This window comes from Scatophagus argus, chromosome 2 (assembly GCF_020382885.2).
Source record: "Scatophagus argus isolate fScaArg1 chromosome 2, fScaArg1.pri, whole genome shotgun sequence".
In the NCBI taxonomy this organism is placed as follows: domain Eukaryota; kingdom Metazoa; phylum Chordata; class Actinopteri; family Scatophagidae; genus Scatophagus; species Scatophagus argus.
The window spans coordinates 18,867,841-18,890,203 of NC_058494.1; the positions used below are offsets into that span (position 1 = coordinate 18,867,841).

General features: G+C 39.5%; 1 protein-coding gene across 1 annotated transcript; it reads left to right on the top strand.

Moving 5' to 3' along the window:
* The first annotated feature begins 1,302 nt into the window (after positions 1 to 1,302).
* si:dkey-27h10.2 lies at positions 1,303 to 17,031 on the top strand. Its single transcript, XM_046415701.1, has 10 exons — positions 1,303 to 1,481; positions 1,950 to 2,207; positions 2,328 to 2,438; positions 2,864 to 2,893; positions 3,042 to 3,121; positions 3,924 to 4,020; positions 4,136 to 4,222; positions 6,608 to 6,847; positions 8,157 to 8,249; positions 16,073 to 17,031. Exons 1-9 carry the CDS (start codon positions 1,448 to 1,450, stop codon positions 8,204 to 8,206), a joined length of 987 nt encoding a protein of 328 aa, XP_046271657.1. The 5' UTR covers positions 1,303 to 1,447; the 3' UTR covers positions 8,207 to 8,249; positions 16,073 to 17,031.
* The last annotated feature ends 5,332 nt before the right edge of the window (positions 17,032 to 22,363 follow it).

Here is a 22,363-nt window from a genome sequence, read left to right on the forward strand (position 1 = left end):
TCGGCAGAAGGGGCCTGTGGTGGCCCACGTGGAGCCTGCCAGTGACTGGGTGGCAGTTAACACTAATCCTGCTCCTGATTACCACTGGCATGGGGAAATAAACAGTAATAAATGAACCTACAAGGCTGAGCACACATACACCCTTACAACAACTCCACCCACACAAGACAAGTGACGCTGACACACTTGCACGCACACATTTATAAATCTTCGGAAAGTGGCAGCACTTCAGCAAATTCTGCTTTTTTTTTCCATTATGAGTTAATCTGCCAATAATTTTCATAATTTAATTGTTTGGTCTTCAAAATGACAGAAAGTATTGACCACCATGCCAATGCTTTTTATGATTTCATAGAGATCAAGGAGATGTACTCAGATGTCTTGTTTTATTCCCCTAACAGTCCAAAACCCAAAGATATTCACATCTGCCAGGGAAAAGCATCAAATCTTGACATTCGATACGCTGCAACCAGTGAAAGTTTAGCATTGTCACTTCACAAATGACTAACATTATTAATCAGTTAACAGAATAATTACTGATTCATTTTCTGTTGATTGAATAATCTACTGACTATTGCATCTCTAATTTCTTTCGCATTATAATCATCATTAAGCCACCACACAACAAAACGTACCAGAATATCCTTCCACTTTTGCCCCAATAATCTTATTATTAATCTTTAGAATTTATATATTAAAAAAAACAAAACAAAACTGCCGTGCAACTTAAATTTGTGATTCCTATGTTTTGTGTACTTTTTGAACATTATTTCTTTCAAAGTATTTCAGATGAGAAACAACTTTAACTGTCTTGTTCCCATCTGGCATCTTTCCCTTTAGTCACAGCGACATCTAGTGAGCAGAGAAAAGTACTGACAACAGTGGGAAAAATTGCACCACTTTCAAAATCTACAGTAATTAACTATAACTTTACATTGCGTTGTTTAGAGGAAGAAAGGTAAAACATAAATCAATTTCATCCTTTAAATACCAAGAAGTAAATATTTTTTGTAATATTCAGTGTTTACCTCTTAGATTACTTTGTCTGGTTTATGTTTTCAGTTTATTTCCTCTAAGAAGGCACAAATATGCCATATTTTTCATCAGGCGAACAAACGTAAACCAGAATAGACTATAAATGTTTTGTCAATAACAGTACACGTCTGTTACCTCCTGTCGTTCTGCAGTCTGAAGCAACGTACCCGCAGAATGTTTCCTCTTACTTACACCGTTTGAGCAATACTGTTCTTTGATGCATCCTGCTGTGGTCAAAGAGATTCATCCTCCTTTTTGTTGGTTCCTTTATATGCATAGAATGCTACGAGGCGTTCAGGAAGAACAGCAGCATATGAAAGCTTCACCTTCAGGCAGAGAACTTTGATAGTACCTTTTATACTGTTTAGTTAGACTTTGTTGTTCTTGCCAGCTGCCATCAAACAAACTTAAAATGCCATCGATGGGTCCTTCATTCTTTTTCCTGGGTGAGGCTTTTTATATTTTGTTATTGTGCTATTGACCTGATTACACTGTAATGATCAAAACCTTTATCATTAACAAAGTGTGTTCTCTGTTGCCAGTGTAGAAATATTTATTTTTGAGAACCCAGTATCTTAAATCTTCTGTCTGGTTTGAGGAAAATTCAATATCAGTGATTAATTCAATGAAATACAGTACTTCTGTAGCTGGTTCCCTTTAAGGTTCACAGTTACTATAAGTACTGTAAAGGAAGTCTTTAAGATAGTTTAAAGATACATTACATGGTTGAGTTACAGATTCACAAAGAAAACACTAAACCTTGTTCCTTGGTGATCAGATCTTTATTTTACACGTACAAAGATGCTGAACGAAAGAAAAACGGAATTTTTGACAAGGTTTTATGCTCAAACTTTGGTCGTTTCTGAGTTCCCCTTTTCAGCTTGTTCACCTAAAGATGGATTTATTTCATGCAGGTTTGGTCATGGCTTCTGTCACAGCAAATGAGACATCAACAACAATGACAGGGTCTTCCCCAAGCTCACGGGAATTTACCACTCCAGTCTATTTGAACAATGATGCTCCCTTTTCTGCAACTCCCTCCCTCAACACCAAGGACAACACCAACACCACCAGCAATATCACCAACATCACGAGTATCTCCACAACCACCAGTTCCATGGTCATCAGCAACATCAATGGCACCATCATACCCTTAACAACAAAGGACAAAGGTGACAGTTAGCCATCATCTGAACTATTTATTTCCTTGTACATGTACTCCTGAGTGTTGAATTACCCAAAACAATTCAGTTTGCCTTTTGCTTGTCGAATAACATGCTGCTCTGATTCAGGAAATGCCAGTTCCCAAAGTAGTACAGCGAAGATTACCTCAACTACACTTAAATCCACTCGAACTTCAAAACGTCCAACATCGACCACCAAAAAACAAGGCCCGGGCGCAGGTGAGTTGAAACTCATAAAAAGATGAAATAAATGATTTTCTACAAACTGGTGCTCCCTGATAAGCCTGAGGCTTTGACAGTTTTACTTTAACAAAACATTGTGCCACCCATTTGCTGAGTGCATCTACAATTACAGTAAAACTCAAACCTATATTAAATGACAGGGTTAAAATTGTATGAAATGATGAATATTATTGATACCACTTCATAGCTACATCAGTATTTTTCAAGAGAGAGAAAAAGCTTCAGCTTTGTTACGTGATGATGTCGCTTTGTGTTTTTAGCTTGTTTTGCTGCCCCCAAGAGGCCAAAAAATCAGTTGATGCAGCTTTAAACTAGTTGTATGTAATCAATGATAGGAGGCTGGAGCATTGTTTGATGTCAGCTTTTTCTTTCTGAAAAAACTTTTATTATATTTCTTACAGGCTCCACTGCTGGGACAAGCGACAGCACGGGTGAGAAGCATTTAAACATGTACCAGTACATCATATCAGATTATTTCAAAGCACAATATATTTTTGAGGTTTTAACTGTCATTTCAGTATATATATCTTACTGTTAACATAAGCAATGGATTTATATGAACAGTCTTACTTCCATCAGGTATTATCATCCTGGTTGTGATCATCCTTGTGGCTCTTGCGTTTGGAATTGCCTGCTACATTGCACGGAAGAGAGGAAGGGTGAGTATAGAGCAGCACCTTTGCCTTCACTACCAAAGAAGGAATAGGTCAACATTTTTGGGAAATATGCTGATTTGCTTTCTTTCTTTGAGTTAGTGGAGACGATTGATACTACTCTTGTGTTTGTTTTCTAAATATGAAGCTACAGTGAGCAGCTGGTTAACATATGTTATAGTATAAAGACTGGAATCAGGGGGGAAACAGCTAGATTAAAGCCTACCAATCAGCACATTACCTCTTGTTTGTTTAATTCATACAGAAACTTAATTACAGGTTGTTTTAACAGGTAGGTTTCCTGGGGATCTATTTCTTGGTTTACTGCACATAACTGCACCATAAGCTCGTAAAACAATGACATTGTTGTTGTTTTTACCCTTGATTTTTCAATGGATTAAATACTAATACTAAACAAATTGTTCATTAGTGAATTTTGGAGGTATTTGTACTCATATTTTTAACCTGTCAAAAAAAAAATCTGCCTCGGTGCGATTCCAATTCGATTAAATTCAAAAGCCTGGAACTGATATGAGACAAAGTCATATGCCCGTGTAAAGTGAAGTGTTAAATGAAGGCATAACTTAAACATGATCATATGCATCAATGTTTTCACTATGCATTGATGGCATTGGATCGTCAAGCATTAAATGTATATATATTAAAGGAGCATTACGCACTAATATTCAGCGCATAGACTATAAAGTGATCCCACTCTCATAATGTGGTACCTTTCCCCTGAAAATTAATGTTGTGACATTAATGTGTGCGTGTTTCTGTATGTGTTATGAATCCCCTCTTTCCACAGCGCTACTCTGTCGACTTCACGTCCAGACCGGATGAAGCCAACATCCCTCTCAGCACCGTGGAGCCTGAGCTGCCTGTTGATGCTGGGCCTCAGAACGGTCAGTCCAAGGTGCACATTAACAAACAAACAACAAAAAAAATCACTTTACAAATCCAAACAGAATGTGCGGCTGTGGTTGCAGTTATAAATCCTGATCCATGTACGTTTGTCAGGTATGAAAACCTTTGAGCCTGAAGAAGTTGCTACAAAAGAACCTCAAGAACCAGAGGAAAAACCTGCAGTGCAGGAGGAGCAGAAAGGTAAGAACAAACCTGTTAGCAATCAACACAACAGGACTGAGGGAAACCGGAACAGAGCGTCTGTCTGAGTTGTAGATTTAAAAATTTCTTCTTTGCTAATTGTGTACTGTTTTCCTTCCTCTTTCCTAAGATCAGTTAAACAGAATAAAAGGAAGTGACAGTACGCTATGCTCTATATAAATACAGATACTGTGAGATAGGTCCCAGCAGGCATGTATAATATTTAAGCTAAAATAGAAAATGTGTTTCTGTTCCATTATAGCATTATACAAAAAAAGTGACAGCAAGCAACTTTGTAAGCTGTCACCACAACACCCATATGAACTGATTGTCAGGCCATATGGTGTGAATTTCATAGGAAGAAAATCTGATGTTTTGCACAGCAGAATGACTCACAGACAGATTGTAAACCAACTTGTACAAATGAATTCAGATCACCGAAGAAATTCCACAAAAAAATTAGAACTTCTGTGACACAAGAATGTACCAATGCCACACATCATTTCCTTATTGTGAGAAGAGGCGAGCTGAAAATGTGGCCTGCAGTACTCGTGTTTACCACTTGATGGAAATGGAAGTCAAGTTAACTGATCGCAAGCATCTTCAGACTGCCATAACTGCAGCTGGCACCTCACACCTCCTACCATGAGCATTGTTCAATATGATTCAACTTTTGTTAAGGACACGCCAAAGACTTTGTCTTCATATGTGGGAGGTTAGCAATTGAGTTGAAAAATTTGTTACAAAACAAAACCAGTATATTTGTGAAATCAGTAGTATACTTCTATGATTTGCATATTGATTGATTAATTCATGCTAAAACTAGACACATGGTACCATCATGCGGTATATTATTCTTTTAACAATTTCACTTGTCTGGCATCGAGTGAAGCACTCCTCCCGAGCTGTACTACAAAAGGTAAAAGCTACAGTTCATGTCTGGGCCTGCCCCTCTGCCCTGGGCCGCACTTTGTTTGAAGGGACGGTGCTGATGGCCACTTTGAAAAGTAGTTACGTTTCAAATAGTTCTCTTCCTCTCATCGGAAGGAAATATTGTTGTCAGCAATCAGAGCAAGTGGGCAGCCAGCTTTCTTCTAATTGTGCACCTGGGTGTGTGTTACTGCTGCTTTGAGTCACCTTTATGGCAAGAAGAAGCATCTGATTTGGCTGATGATGACTGCTCATCCAGTGCACTCAAACTCATTTGTCTTTAATCTTAAGTACTTCGATTAGTCAATACTGATGAAACCAGCCAGTCGATTGGCAAATTGTGATGTCCTCAATTACAACATCCATGTGACTCAAATTTCCCTCAAAGCCAGGCTTGTGCAGCATCTACTCTGTATGCAGGATAAGAGTGACTGTAGTTTAACACATCCACATTCTCACCCATCCCACACCCATGAACTCATGGCAACACTCACCCAGTCTCCCCTCGTCCTCATGGGCCCTTTGGTAAGATATTTCTTTGGGTTGGTATACAGTTAATGTGACCATAGTGTAACGAGCAGCTCTAACATGAAAACATCCTTTTTTATGTCCACTAGATGAAGTCAGGGGGGTGACCCTGGATATCTGTACAAAATTTAAAGGCAATACATGGGATCATTGGTGAGATATGAGAGAAAATTGAGAAAATTACGTGGTGTAATTATTTCCTGACTTTACAATGACAACAAGACTCTTGATTGTTGCTGCTTCCCCAAATGTTACTTCAGAGATGCTGGTAGGCATTATTATTCTATTTTATTTTATTTTTTGCTGAAAATCTAACTCTTGAAAGATAAACAAATATGGATATTTCCCAAAAGGCTGAATTAAATTTTTTGGAATATTGAATTTTAACCAGCAACTGCAAGCAAAGCTTACAGTCAGGTCAAGAGTCAACCTGTGATAAAGTGTCTATGGTCACCTGCCACAAACCAGACAGACATAATGATTCTCTCAAGGCTGGAGTGATGCCTGAGGAGCCATCTTACTCATGGCAGAGTTATGTCTACAACTGCGGTCACCTTCCTCTTCTCTTCATCTCCGCTTTCCCTCCACCTAACCCTGGGTCAGATAATGATGGGGCCGCCCTACTTTCCCACAGCCTCCAACAGCTGCATGGCTCTGGCTCATTAGGAACTGGTCAGTAATCAGCCGCCTCATTACCAGCATGGTGGCCCCCTCAAATGCCTTTGCCCAAGTGAAATCACACCCCCCCCTTCAGTTAGTTGAAGTAGTGGATAAAACTACTTCAATTAACTTCCTGTTAAAATGACAAAAAAGTTGGGTTTTTCCAGTATAGTCCTATAAATGGATTCATGGAAGAAAAGCAGTCCTAATGTTCTTAAAAACAACAACTTTGAAATAAGTGTAGTTTGCTTTTATTGTCCTTCACAGCTGAGGCTGAGAAACTTCTTGTCGAAGCCAGCGCTGAGTCTGCAGCTCCAGTGCCACCCCCAGACAGCTCTGAGGACCAACCCAAGGAGGACGTCGTTGAGCAGAGTCCTCCCGCGCCGGAGCCGAGCGTGGAGGAGAAAACTGATGACGAAGGCGTCGTCTCCAACAAGACCTCGGTGGAATCGCTGAAGGAGACAAATGAGAACAACAGCAACAATGCGCACTTCAGTCAGTGGAGAGGTTTGTGTTTCAAGTTTGTCCCTTACAAATGGTCATCCCTCATACCATCTGGCAAACCTTTCACAGTCACGCTGAGTTTACAGCATACACTCATCTACTTATATCACTTGTCTTCATCCATTTAGGATTGAAAGAGAGCAGTATCATATGCTACTACTGTATATTTGGTTGAATTTGCTGTAAAACTGCATGATGGTTATGTTGGCAGGATAGTGACAGCTCCTTTGCTGTCTTCGTATGTCAGTTCCACCTTACTGCAACATCTGTCATTTCAACACCTTTTCTGCTAACGGGTGACAAAAAAAGGGGAACTTTTGCAATGCAATCATTCACTTGGTTATTTTCCTGACAAGCTGTGTTTACTTTCCTCAGTGGACTCAGAAATTCACTTTCCTGTGCAACATTAAAAGAGAGGTTCGGTTTTTTCCAAGTCTATGCTAATATATTGCTGACATATCCATACTGAAGCTGTCAGCCCTCCCTAATGGCCGTTCCCTGTACTGCCACACTGTTTGAGATGGTGGACAAAATCCATAGTGCTTGATCTGATCTCTGCAAAAATGCACTTTGAATATCAGCTAAAACCACCATGAGGTTTCAGCAGTTTGAGCAAGTCAAATCAAGCTGGTATCTTTCAAAATGAGGCTTTTTAGTCCTTCTTCCTCGTGCTTCACCAGACAATGTTTTCTCACTGAACTGCACCGTGGAAATAGTAACACAAAATGGCAATGTCATACCAAAACTAGAGGAAATCTGCACGATACCCAACTGATTTGGATAACCCTGACCTCTGAAGTGTGATATTAGTTTTAGATAAACTGTACAATGCAGTGACGGTGGACTGTATTTTTCCCACATCTCTTATGTTGGAGTGAAACTAGGACGAGATGGGCTCAGTTCACAAGCAGAACAGTGACAGTAATCAATAACACTTTCATTGCACATCTGTCCTATGCACGTATGTCAGTATTGTATTGAGAAGAAAAACGAGGGAAAAGTCTGAACCTATTTTACTTGTGATCCTACTAATATTGTCATATTGTTCACAGTTCATTAGTAGTTCATACAGTAAAGATGTTAGTATTCCTGTTAGAGTATATGAAGTATAATATAGTATAATTGTAACTTTATGGGTTAATATTATAGTTATCCTTGATTTTTTTTTTAATTATAATGACCCATTGACTCTTCAGTATACAAAAGATATCAGGTCAGGTTTTATCTTTAATTTGATCATCATCATTAATCATGATTCACATCTCCTGACCACCAGCTGTTAACCCCCTTCTTTTATTGTCTTTTTAAGCAGATTTGAATTCGAACCTCTTCTGGGACGTTCCTCTGGACTGGCCGGTGTGAGACATGTTGCCTCTCCACCCCTGTGCTGTTCTTCAGGAACTCGGTAAGGCAGTGGACAGACGTTCTGCTGCAGCTGCTTCACTGTTCAGCCAGCTCAGGTGTTAGCGAAGGGAAACCCCCACCACCACCACCACCCCACACACACACACACACACACCCTAAACTGCAGGTCAACAGTCCATGTACGACCGCTGGGAATGCTGTGTTACAGCTTCCTGTCCTGATTTAAGATATTATAAATAGAGGAGTCATAACTGTTAAATCTAAAATTATGAAATGTGTTCCGCCCCAAAATTGTAAATCATATTGACAGTCTGACACCCAGTAGTGTATAAATACACACTGGAAGCTACATCCAAAACTGAGCTTATGCGCTGGTTGAAAGTATCATAACATGCAGTAGTATATCACTCCTTTAATCTTTTTGCTTTTACTTTTGATTGCTTTTCTAGTTCATTTTTGGATAGACTTTTCTGTGCTAAGGAATGAGGTTAGTCTGCAAAATAATATCATCTCAAGCTCCGCTTGTTATTTTTTTTTCCTGAGCCACTAATTGCATCTTTCCGCCACGATTGTCATAATCACATGGCCAAAGTTGCACACTGAGATGATGACAACTGAGCAAATTCAGTCCACTGATAAAAAGCCAAGTAAATAGCTAGTAAATGGACCTTAAGTTCAGATTTTTGCCAGACAATTATTTAAACATCTATTTTCAGATCTGAAAATGAATATCCATAGTCATCCATAGGTCTACATATTTGTAAAAAGACCCCCTCTGGTTTCTCCTGCCCTCCACTCATGAACGAGATGCTCCTTATACGAGTGCTAACACGGACCCTCTCAGTCTAATCATCATGTGCTTCAGGTTGTAAGGCCCACACCTGCACCTGCACTGCCTCTCTCTTCCTATCTGCTCAGAAACACTCAGAGCCAAAGCCTGAGGCCTGAGGAATTCACGCTGCTCTTAACAGCTGACGATAAGCTCACATCTGAGAAGCTAACCGCTCAGATGCTCCAAGCTGGCGGTCGCGGATCATCTCCATCCTTAAGAAAACAACAGCTTCAGGAATCCCAAGCATCTCCACATCATCAAATACACTCAGATGTGATTCTGTATCTCTAAATACCTGTTTACATAGCGACAGGGGCTTCAAGATTACTAAAAACGAAGGTGATAACTATGAAACCTAAGAGAACGTGTATTTATATTATAGCTGCATATGCAGTACGCTCAGATGACAAACCTGATATGGTTGCAAATATACCTTTTACACAGCGGAAATTGGGGTAACAAAGTGGGGTAAAGAAAGTGAGATTAATGAGACATGTTGAGCCTAAACGTGGGTCTCTTTTAACGTGGCTAGATGCTGTGCACCTAATAATGAGTAACATCAAATCCAAAAATATAGCTCTATTGACTAGTAGTTGGTAATAATGAATGTAATAGTCTGTTGCAGACCACTTTAGGTATCTTCAATCTTCTGAGCTCCAACATGCTTTGCTGGCAATACACTTAATTTCTAATTCTATGTATTTCAGTTAAAACCACGGCCTTTACCTGACCCTTGCCAAAGCAGCAATTTAAGGTTCAAAGATGGTTATATGTGGTTATTTATGCTTATATATATATTTGTCTTTAAACCATGATCTTGGTAAATTACCTTGTATGAGGTTTGCTGGAAAAACATGAAAGACATCATTGTTGTCAAAAATATTGAACACCTGTTGTTCAAGATGAATTGTTGTATTGAGACGTCTCTCGTAGACTGTGAGAAACTGTGTGAAGTTTTGTGGCTCGCAATTTGAACAGGAGAAGAGAAAAGGAAAAAGTGAACTCTTCACTCATTACCACCTGGTCTGGGAAGCGATGAGCAAGCTGGAAACTGAAGTTGAAAGGCTGCCCACCATTTTGCAGTCGTGGATAATGGTTAAGGGCTGACAGGTCATAAAGTAAACCAGCATAATTAGACCTGGGACTTCAGTGTGTTATTTTCTAGTCAGAGCTTGGCTTTCATGTTTGATGGCTAATGTTGGAGGAAACCGTCTGTACCGCCTGGGATGAATATTTCACACTAAGGAAAAGGTCAGTGAAAGAGAGTGACAGACTGAGATTTAACTATGCGAGACATAGAAGGCAAGTAGTTAGCTTGAAGCAGCTTGTTTTATTTGCAGAGACTCTTTCTGGAAGGGGCTGCTGGTACTGGTTCAAAGGCCGGTCACGGAGATGAAGAGGGTCAAGGATCTGCAGCTGAAGACGTGTTTCCTTATACTCGTCTCTCTCTTTCTGTGCTTGTGATTAACTTAAGATTTTAAAATATGGACTGACTGTAGTAGTTTGTCTCATTTTCCTGCTTTCCAGTAGGAGCAAAAGTCATGATTTCCTCAGGGGATACAGCAGGTGTAAACACAGATTTATGCTTGGCAGGATGACAATGTGCCATGTGGATATTTTTCTCAGTAATAACAGTGAGGGGAAGCTTCCTGCTCAGGAAGTTTTGATGTGGTTCAGATCCGCAGGTCAGCCATTACACCTGGGCAGCTTTACAGGAGGGAGGGACTGTCGGAAAACGCAGACTGACACTCCCTTTACACTAAGAGAAGAAAACAGCTGGTTTAGGTTGGTTCTGCCCCTTCCTCTCTTTGACTTCCAACCACAAACCATCAAGTTTCGGACAAGGAATTGAAAACTTGCAATTGCAAAGTGTGAAAGATGCCTATTTGACTGCATCATGAAAGGGTTGCGTCTGGGGTTTATGCTGTACATGCAGTTTTGAGGCTGACGACTGTGTGCGTCATCCTTCTTTATTTTTCCTGTGAAGATTTCAGTGATTTTCATGTTTTAACAGCAACTTCAAGAGGAGCTCTGTGATCAAACATCATGTTACCTTATTCAAGCATTGATAGCAGCGGGGTAGCAGGATGTCAGGGCTGGATTGAATTTATTTTCTTATGCAATATTCTTTTAAAAGTGAGATGTTGCAGGTTAAAAGGGAAGATCTGTAATTTGATAATCACATGGTAAGAATGAACGAGATTCATTCTCGTCAGTGTTTTGGGATAAACAGTGAGAGTCAGAGGCACCCTCGTCTTGGTCAAACACACACCAGCAGGTATTCATAAAAGATGCATTTGGTTTGGTTCTTTAATCAGTGTCATCCTACAAAGCTTTGTACGACGATATACAGCGCTGGACTACTACTGTTTCTCTTTTCACTGAATATTTCTTTGCCTAAACATGGCAGTCAGTTTAAATATTCAGGACACTTAAAGATTTCCATCGGAGCCAGTCAGTCTTCATGTTAACACTGACAGCACAGCATATGAGAGGAATTTCTTGTTGCAGGAAGTGCAACTCGCACATTCTGTGGCGTGGCTCAAGACGAACAGCGTCTCTGTTGTCTGACTCTTATGTGTACTGTAAAATAAATAAATAAATAAAGATTCCAGTAAAAGAAGTCACAGTTATAGAAAAAGGTAAACAAAACTAGAAATTAGTTTTACTTTTTTAAAGAGAATTTCTTCTGCCAAAAAACCTACTGTACGTACGGAGGTACAGAAATTGTCTGACATTTTTACTTCACTTTTAATTCACTTCACTTTCTTGCCAAGCATTAGATAAGGCAATCGATAATACTAGCACCGCAGCACAAAATTCTGGACCCTGTAAACATTCTCTATGGGCTCCTTCCCCAAATCCATGGCTATTATGTTCTGTTATCTTTGTGGGCCCTCCCCAGTATACTCAGTCCCCTTTTCCCCTCCAGTCTCACACCTCTAAATACTACTCTGATATCTGTGCGGGAAATATGAAGCTGAAGCCATTTAGCTTAGCTTAGCTTAGCATCAACGTTGGACAAAAGTTTCAGTCTTACTGGGGAATCATAACCTGGACTATTCTTGGCATTTTTTATTTCTTTTTCCTAAGTTTTCATTGTTGCATATTTGATTGTGATTGTGTTAATGCATTGGATAAATGCTTAATATTTCAAGTTTTAAGTATTCCGACCGTCTTCTGACAGAGCTGTTATTGGAGCAATTGGCACATCCAGTGGCAAAGGTCAAGTTGAACAGGTCAGTTTCACTTGTTAAAGCTCCACGTAAAAGTACAAAATGTTTACTGGTCATTCCAGGCATACAAGTTGGACAAAATAAATCTTCCACTGATGTTTGGCCTTAGACTTCTGAGCATGCCATTTTTTAACACCTTGCCACCTTATTAGAAACTATGCACTCAACAAAATGGGGTGAGGAGACACGCTGACAGTTTTTGTTTTGAAACTGAGCTCCTTAAAATGGTTCACCTGGTGACAAATGAGGTGAATGTGATTGTCCTCGAGCTGAAACCAGTGCAGAACTTTTCAGCATGATGTCATTACAGCTGACTGATACCTTCCTTTGTGTCCGCTCATGTATGTTAGCTTCCTGTGTCATTCCCCTTTATCAAAAGCAAAGGGTGTGTCCTGTTCCTGGTTCGGTAACTTGACCTGAGAGACTTCTGGGTTGAAGTCCTTCCTGAAGGTCACAGGTCAGACAATCCTAATTAAAGGGTACACAGTGACGGCAGGAGAATAATGTGGCCTCAATGTCAGAGTCAACTGGCTCACATATTTTTGCCTGTCACTGAGCAAGTCTCTGCAGAATTGGATGTGCAGCAGCTGCTGTGACGTGTTGCCCAAAGCAGGATACATTTCAACAAAAGACGCTGCACACGACAGAACCTGAAAAGAAATGAAAAACATTATTTGCAAGACACATCATGGGTTCTTCATCACTGACTCAGTTTTTGTTATTTTATATTCAAGGATGGAATTTTTCATTCTGGATTCAAGTTCATTTTTATTGTGCCGCAAGAAACACACAAGTCAAATGTTTAGAAGCAAAGGAAAAAAACACTGTGGTGTCTAAAACTGCTTTTACTTTCCCCCGATGCTCCTACTGACATTCGTTTATTTTAAGAGATGTCAAAGCATGCTGGGCCTTGACCTTCACTACACCATAGACATTTTACAACAAGATTGTCACATTTTCTAGATTCCTCCTTTGTACTGCAGTACACACTTTGGGCAGTCACAGTGGGTTAGTCGTGAACAACCACATCTTTGACATTTTGTGATGTGTTGCCTCTGCTCTGCCCGGTTACTGATGCCTTGTGCAACTCAGTTTAAGAGGAAACAGCTGTCTAGTTTATGTTGAAATAATGACAAATTACTGTAGCCTAGAAATTTGTCATAGTCGCCTGTGTTCGGCCTTTCAAGCCTTGTGTATGTGAGTGTCTAGAGGATTAGATAAATGTTAACATGTTACAAAGAATGAGGACATCACTTCTGAATCCCTGTTTTTGCTTCACCCAAAAATGTTGCTACAGGAAGAGTAAAGGTGGATTTGCACGTTAACTGTCTCTGAGTAAACTAAGCTATTTGTCATGAGTGAAATGTACTTAAAGTACTTTGGGACAGTCTCTAAATGCTAGCATGGTTACAGTGACAAGGTTAACAGGGTGATGCTCAGAGGGTGTTTCATGAATTGAAACTTTGACCTGACGACAATGATGGTGTTGGTGGTGATGATGATGGTGGTGGTGACGGTGACGATGATGATGACGATAACAAGATGATGGCACAATGGTTAGGAACTGAGAACTATGAATGTGAAGATCCATGTACCAGATTTCACTGAGTAAGTCAAAATTTGACCTGCAGGTGGTGGAAAATCGGGTCACCAAAATCACAAGAATTCACCTTGTCTGGACCTTAAATATCTGCTCCAGATCTGATGGCATTCTAGACCAGAGAAACGAACTGACCTGAATGATGTTCACAGCATGAAGATGCGTTCACTTTCATGTCCACATGCACAAATCCCAGTGCAGCTGACTCTTTAAACGACCGGCAACTCCCTCAGAGCGCAAACCCCATGAGGTCTACAGCTCCAGGGACAGTTTCCTCTCTTGTTGTCCTCTCCAGGCCGGTTTGGACATTCCTGGCCCGGCTTTGTGCAGTTGGCAGGGCTGCATGCAGTGATCAGGAGGCCTGCTGACAGACGGACGTTCATTCACCTGCTGGTATCGCCTCCGGCATCAGCTCCACATTCCTGAGGCGGTGTCAGGCTGTCATAGTCACACCGTGGCTTTATTACATCTCAGTCTCTGATCATTCACACACACTTTAAAATGAGCTCAAGTGGAATCTGAACAGGCTGAATGAAAGTTACTGAAAACACGAAACAATGTGATGTGAGTTGATTTCATAACAACAAGATCTTATGAAATCTGCACGTAAATGTTGACGAGCGTATATTCCACACTGCATTAGACATTTATGAGTAAAAGTACTGATAGGACAGAAAGAATGTCAGTCTAAGCTTAGCACTGTTGGAATTGGATCGCAGAATATTAGCTGAACATATTCTGAACTGACAAATCACAGTTTAAATGTATTCAGCATTAACTACCGAGTAGACTGCCGAGGCTTGAAGGGTATTTGGTGTTGGTCATGCAGCACACTGGGGACACTGACCACATGGAAGTTTTATTACTTTGATTACTCTTCTTCTGGGGCCAAAACTGTTTAAAATGTAATTGATGTTGTGTTAATCCAACCATTATTGAAGCAGAGAAGAAAAACATCAATTTAACCAGTGATTTCCCTGTAATTCTTTGAACTACACTTAAACTATTTACAGCTGAGACACAAATTTGCATCTGCATCACTGTGGACAACATGCCTCTGCACTGTAATAACCTAACCATGGAGTAATCAACCCGTCAGTTCTGACGGATTTTATCGCTCCAGTTGTTCCGACTTCTGTTTTTGAGCACTCCCGTTGTTTTGTTAATAGCCCCAATAAAGACATTCATCACTCACGCAAAATACACGCAAGTTCAGCTCAGTGACACATGATGTGATGTTCAGGTGCTGATTTGTATCCTGTCACACCAACAGCGAGGTTTACGTTTAATCAGTGCTTCTGTTTATTCACTTTTATTTTCTTTCCACATAGAAACTTCTTGTTTGTTTTGCTTCGGGTGCCAATTTAAGGAGAGAACAGAAGAAAAGAACTTGTTTGACCTCATAAATGGTTTTCACAAAGTGTCATTGTTTTACCTGAATGGAATTTGTGGGTTTACTGTTTGTGGGTGACTGGGAAGGATGAACATCCTTGCTTGGGATTCAGTTGAGCATTTTCTTCCACACTACTAAATCCCCCTTGGAATGTCCAATCTTTCAGCAGCCAGGTTTCGCTATAGTGGCTAACCGGTCTCCACAGATCCCCATCTATCCCCGTGGCTCAACTCAGAATGGTTGCATAGACTAAGATCAGTGTTGAGTCTTACCTGCAACCTGAGTCTCAGTAGTCACATTACTGGACTAAAACCAAACTCCTTTATGTAGGATTGACTCAGGTCAAATGCAATTGTGCGGTTAGTGAGAACAAAATACCACTCGGTTGTCAAAGTGCAAAAGATCAGTTGACAGTCTCGAGAGTCTTCGAGAGAAAGTTGACAAGAGTAAAAAGAGCAATAACAGAAATTATGTATTTGTTGAGACAAATATTTGTATAAATCCAAAGATGGACCGTGCATGTCCTGCTGTCACATCACCCTCAGGAACTACACTGGTTTTTTTGCAGCCTCTTAATGGTTAAACGTAAATCACATCAATAGATTTTGAGTAGGATTATGTCAGTTATCCTTTCCCTCAAACAGATGTTTCTCCATGGAGGTCAAAGGTCATGGCAAAGGCCACATAAACTTGGCCAAAGCAGAAGTTGCAAGTAGAAAAAGCAGGTGATTTCAGGACACGTGACTGTGGGACAGGATAAGTTGTTTTCATTGTTCTGTCCCTTTTTTTTCTTCTTTTTCAGGTTAAGGACGGACTCAAGTGACCCCAGCAGAAAAGGACACTTCAGTTCATGTTGTGTGACAATCGAGTTGAATGTTGCCAGCCTTGTTGGAAACAAATTTCTTGTAACACGGCCGCTTTCTTAATGTTAAATGTCAGCTGAGCTCAGCTTTTGAAGTATTTTAGTCATAGTTGAGTGCATTACAGACACAGTTCACTGGATTTATAGAGTAATGTAAATATTGCTGATCCAGCTGTAACACTTTATTTTAAGATGCCCCAATTCAGCAGTTATAACTTGTACATAAACATAGAATAAATGGTTTGTAACAGACTATAATGTAATTGTGAGCAGATATCAGTGTTCTGAATGTATTTATCAACAACTATAGCTCATCCTGTGTACACCCACAAGTTCACGCTGGAGTATAAACTAAACAACAATACAGTAAAGCACATTTGTAATATAAAATACGTCTTGTTTGGAAAAATTTTAATTGCTGACAAAACCTACATTATACTGTGTTACAAACCATTTATTAAATGCATGCATAATAGTGCTTATAAATATGAAATTACAACTTAACAACAAGGCGTAAAAGGTTTTGAAGTTGTTGTTGAATGATCTAATTACTGGTTCATACATATGTAAATACATGCTGGTACAATGCAGTTTAAATGTAAATACAAGCATTTGCATTGTATGTTACCGGTGACCTAACCACACCTTAACAGTCTGTTTGTTTGTATTTGTAAGATATAATAAGAATAAACTAATAAGAATAAAAGTTATATATAAATAAGCAAGACAATAGAAAATTTTAAGATTTAAATCATTCTTATATCATTTTAGGATGTAATCTTTTGCAGATGCTGCATTTTGCTTTTCCATGCTATTTCTGTTCAGTGATATTAAAGTCTCAATTATGCTGAAAAACTGTAATGATGTGTATGTCATTTGAATGTATAAAAGAAGAGTAAGTGTTAGAAGGCCAATAAATTCTCAAGAACTGACCAGGACAAAATGAAGCTAAAAGCAGAATAATAACCTTATGAATATCCTATAACACCACATAACACTCAAAAATACCAAAATGTATCCACAAACTTCTTTCACAAATCTCTAAAGTATTCATCTTATACAAACTGGCATAATATTGACTTAGCTTACAGTTTTCATGTTTTGTGTTTCATGTTTCACATTCATTTGAAAAAATAAATTATCAGATCAATTAGTATTTCATAAGTCAACCATGCTGTATCTCTGCTGCTCCCCTGCCGACCTTCAGACCAACTGTTCTTTTAGATGGCCCCCCTCCTCCCCCCAACTGGTTTTAGTGCAAACATGAGCTCCAGGTGCAAACACATTTAGTTCAAAGTGACAGTGTTAAAAGACAGGAATCCCCTGACACTGTGCTCCCCACATTCCTGCATCAGAAGCCAGTGGCTTTCTGATTTTGGAAGCGGTGTTGTTTGGTATTAGATGTGTAGTAAGGTCGTTATTGGTGGTAGTTTAACCTTAAACAGAGGACTGGACGGCAGATGGATCATAGCTTAATGATGCTGTTTGTCAAACATTCAGTTTAAACATAATTGTTCTAACTTTACCACAGTTATCTGCTATCTCACATGCAATAAAGAACAACTAAATGCTGGGAGGTTGGGGTTTGAGCTCATCCATATGTGTGTATATATATATGGATATAGATTCCTGTAAAATTTCATGAGCCATGTAATATTTTTCCATTTTCCATCTACAGTGATGTGTTGCCCAGTGTTTGGTTCCGAGCCAGCTGCTATATCCAGCCTGTTTCCATGGGCTTCTGCTCTCCTTTAAAGACAAGTGCTGGTCTATATCAAACTGCCTGCAGGATGCTTTAATCCACCATTAAGCAGATGAAATGTTGCACTGAGCCCGCGGTGCAGCAGTGACGGCAAGAGCGGATCTAAAATTTGTGCCCGCTGCCCTCAAACCTGACCGCAGTCATGGACACCCTGCACCAAATCATCCAGTGCAGCAGAACACAAACCTCTTCCTCCTCGGAACTGGATCCAAATGTCTCAGGTCTCAGTATCCTCTATTTATATGCTGTGTATATTTACAGCAGGCCAGATGATTAGGATACTAGCTCGTAGAGAATGAGAATGTAGAGGCAATCTTCATCTGGTATTCTGAGGAAACAAGAAGTTTATCGACGGGAAAGCTCTCTGACATCATAACTTGTTTTCGAAGAAACTGTCAGAGCTACTTTTGTGAGCTACTTCACACTTTAAATCGATGAAATGATCTCATGATTGAGATTTATATCTCTGCTGCACTCGGTTCAGTAACAGGAAACATACAGAAAGAAAACAAGAAGTCACACATATAATCAATGTGCATACACAAACAGCATCACATAAGTCACAAATATCTCTTTCTGTAGTCACAATTTTTGAGCTACAACATTCTCTATGTTTCAGAAAATCTATATGATGCAAAGCAGTGGAAAGCTTTCCAAATTCAGTCTTTACTTGTGGGGTATCTGAAGTCAGCTTTTGGCTCTTGAATACTTTTTTCACAACGAACAGTATGACATTAATCTCCTGTAACTGAACACAAAGTGATGAACTGTTTCAGGACTGACACGATCATTAATTTCCTGTCCTCAAAAGAGAAAGAGTTTACTTTTGTTTACTTGGTAGAATATCTGTGACTGTGCAGACCTTTAGATTTTTGTAGTTGATTTCCTGTATTGTCTGTAGGCACACACGCACACACACGCACACCAACAGTGATACATATCTACAAAGTGTCCTGCGCAGCTGGACTGAGTTGTTCATCAGCCGTATGAATGGCTGAGACGTTGACACACTGAGAATGTGAGGAACGATCACTCAAACTTTTGCTTTTGTCAAAGGAAAACACCCATTAAAGCCTCTGTCAGTGTGCTAAACTGTGGAATGCTGAAATGATTTAAGCTTATTTAGTCATATTTTCTGACAGTTTTTAAAACACTTACATCAGAAAAACTGTCATACATTTAATTCCAGATTTTCTTTTTTTACAGTACTATAGTACTAGTAGCTTTGAACAATTTTTTATCACATTGTTGATGAGTTCATACACTGTAAAAACATCCACTTATATTTTTTGGCATAGATAACAATAGCAAGTTGTCTGTACCCATTAACCATTTAAAGTAAATACTAAGATTGCCAAAAATCTCTTCTCGAGTGAGATATTTTTAACCTGAATAGTAATCACTACAATGTGATTTGTTAATGGAAAAAAATGCAGAAAAGCCAATTTTGAAGATGTTATTTTTAATACCAGACCTCTTTGCACTATAAAATCACATGATCAGTAATATTAAATAAAGACTTCTTACAAGTAATGGTTTACTTAGCTCATCATTTTGTGTTGCTTGTTATACCTCCCTGCACGCATTTGATTGATTTATTTGAGTGTGGACCAAAGCAGGGGACTTACTCACTGGCTGCAATACAGCATGGCTAAAAATACTAAAAATATATGGTATAGCCACATTACTGTCATGGTGAATACAATGAGCATTATGAGAAAAGTGTAAATATATATATATATATATATATATATATATATATATATATAAACAAGCTTGTTCACTTCAATACTTCATTCAAGGAAAACGCCTTTCTGAAAAGCTTATCGAAAATGATCTGGTTTCATTTTGACAGACATAACAACTGCACCAAGAGGAAAGAAAGCAAAGCCCGTCTTTTCCCTTGGTGACTGTTAGGGATACAGGGATGTGATCCACTTCGGCTTTGTTTTCCATCTGTCATGAGGTCATTACTGCCTGCTGTCATCATCAGCTGTCTTTGGATGAGGGACTGATGCTGGGCAGCAGGGCCTGGCCTCAACCCAACTTTCTCTGTTTACCTTAGACACCCATTAAATGCATGTCATGCCCACAATATCTAAATTGGACAAAGCCGTACTAATTGCTTAATGAATGTCGTGCTTCTGCTTCAGAACAGATGCATTTAGCAGTGTTTTCTGCTGACCGTCTAAAGCTGGAGAGGTATGGTTCTCATATTTCTCAGATGGCTCAGAAATCAATATTATCATTTTCTCTGGGATTCATGATCCATATTTGACTCACAGGCCTTGTTATTTTACTGTGCACGTCTCCACCACGAGAGGAATGTGAGTGAAATCCGGGAGTTGCAGAGTATAAAAAGCACTGTGTGTTTGTTTCTATAGTTACACCCCATGGGCTGTGTCCCCTTTTTATTCTGGGCTTGTCAAGTGAGCAGGGCGAGATTTATTTAGGGGATGCAACGAAAAAGTGTGATACAGAATGCCTGGATGCAAATGGCATCTCTGCTATCTGGCCCACGTGTGGAGGTAGGTTGCTGAGTGGTTCACAGTGTCGTCCTAAAAGCATTATCATTGCAATAAACCGAACTTTCACAGAATGATCATTTAAGTAACTAGTTACATATCAAAACTTCATCTATTAATTGCTTAAAGATTTCCTTCCAAATATTCCACCATGACAGATTTTCAATCTGGCATTCTTGTGCTTAGAAAGATTTATTGATGATTGGCACTTTCTGTCAGCTGTTAGCTTGATCAGTTTACCAGTGCGTTTATCTAATGCAAGAAAAATGTGGATGTAAGATTTGTCCTGCTGTATTGTAATACACCATCACTGTCATCAGTGATGATAAAACTCCCCAAAGTTTTGAAATGTCAACCAATGCTATTGGAAGAACGGAGCAAAAATGTTTGAGCAATGCACACGGATCATTTCATCGACTGTGAGGCCCAACTCAAAAGATGATCCATAAAAGGCTACTAGGTATTTTTATCTTAACATGACCTTGTGCACCATACTGAGTACACATTCTCACATTCTCACTGCATCCAGTGTGTCTGCTTGATTTCTCCATGCTGTATCAGTATCACTGCAGAAATATTCTGTTCGATTCATCTTCTACAGAAATTTCACTTGTCCACACTAAAATAAAAAGTCTTTCAAATTTACATAGTTTTGCGAACAAAAGATAACATCTGCCTTCGTGAAATATATTTAATTAGACCCTATAATTGTAAAGGAGGGGATTTCCAAGACGGCATACCGCATCGTTTAAATCTTATACTAAGTGGTTGCTATATTTCCTGTGCCAGAGTAAGACTTGAGAACTCACTTGAGAAACCTCTGAGCAGTATTTTGAGCTGTATTGTGTTTTCCCTGCATGTGTGAGACCAAACAGTGTTCATACACCTGTCCTGCCAGCTGATGTCAGGTTATTGTCCCTTCAGTGTGGCGTTAATGGCCACTCCGGTGCCGAGGTGTCCCATTGACACGACCTCAGAGGCACTTTGAAGGATTATTTCACACGGGTCATGCATATTGTCTGATTGCGCTGATGGTGTTAGTTGAAGCCTAAGTAACAAGTACAGAACAAACAGGGAAAATAATCCACATTGATTTAATTACAGCGTGCATGTCAGTCTTTAACTGTGAGTTGTAAGAGGTTGAGTTATGCACAATGCAAAATGATTCCCCTCTACACATCTGAGTGCTGGGACACCAGATTTGGCCTTGACACTGAGAATTTGATGGTACTGTTATTAGTGATTGCTTGCTTCACTCACACAGATCCCATCCTTTAAGCAGTGTGTGAAATTACCAGGTCAATGATGATACAGTAGAGCATAACAGCATAACAGACTTCAAAGTGACTTTTAAGCCAAATGTAGAAATACTTCAGCAGAACCAGTTTCATACTGAGCAAAGTGTTTATTATCCCCAAAATTACTATTTATTGCTTTATTTAACTGAAGTACACAGCGTTCACCACTTACAGAACACTGGTGCCATACACTCCGTACAATTAAATTCAACTGCGCGGTGCACAATAATTTCAGAAGTTAAACCATGACATCAATTACTGATCAGTTGATATATTTTTTTCTGAATGAATTGGAATTAGAATTTAAAAATACCACTGAAGCATAATTATTTTCCAAATCTGCAATACATAACTACAAACTGTCAATTTTGATTTGCTTACATAAAACTGTAGAGAGAGTGAAAATGTCTTTGATCGCACAGATTTCACAGAATTAGGTTGGATTAGTATTTGCACTGAAGGCACTTTTTTCAGTGAGAAACAGAGAGAAGGGTGGGTGCTGGTTTAGGAAGACCTCTCACAGGCTCATCCAATGGTCTATCTTAAATTAGCCATGGGGGCAGGAGGCTCCCTCCCTGTGCTGACAGAAGGAGGAGCCTGGGCCTGTCACTGTCTACTGTTTCATTATTACCTGCTCAGCCCTGCA

Bases quoted from the DNA above. Each gene is read 5' to 3' on its own strand.
- si:dkey-27h10.2 (XM_046415701.1), top strand. From the start codon at position 1,448: ATGCCATCGATGGGTCCTTCATTCTTTTTCCTGG. The intron at 2,208-2,327 runs GTGACAGTTAGC...GCTCTGATTCAG, and splicing joins CTTAACAACAAAGGACAAAG to GAAATGCCAGTTCCCAAAGT. The intron at 2,439-2,863 runs GTGAGTTGAAAC...TATTTCTTACAG, and splicing joins AAAACAAGGCCCGGGCGCAG to GCTCCACTGCTGGGACAAGC.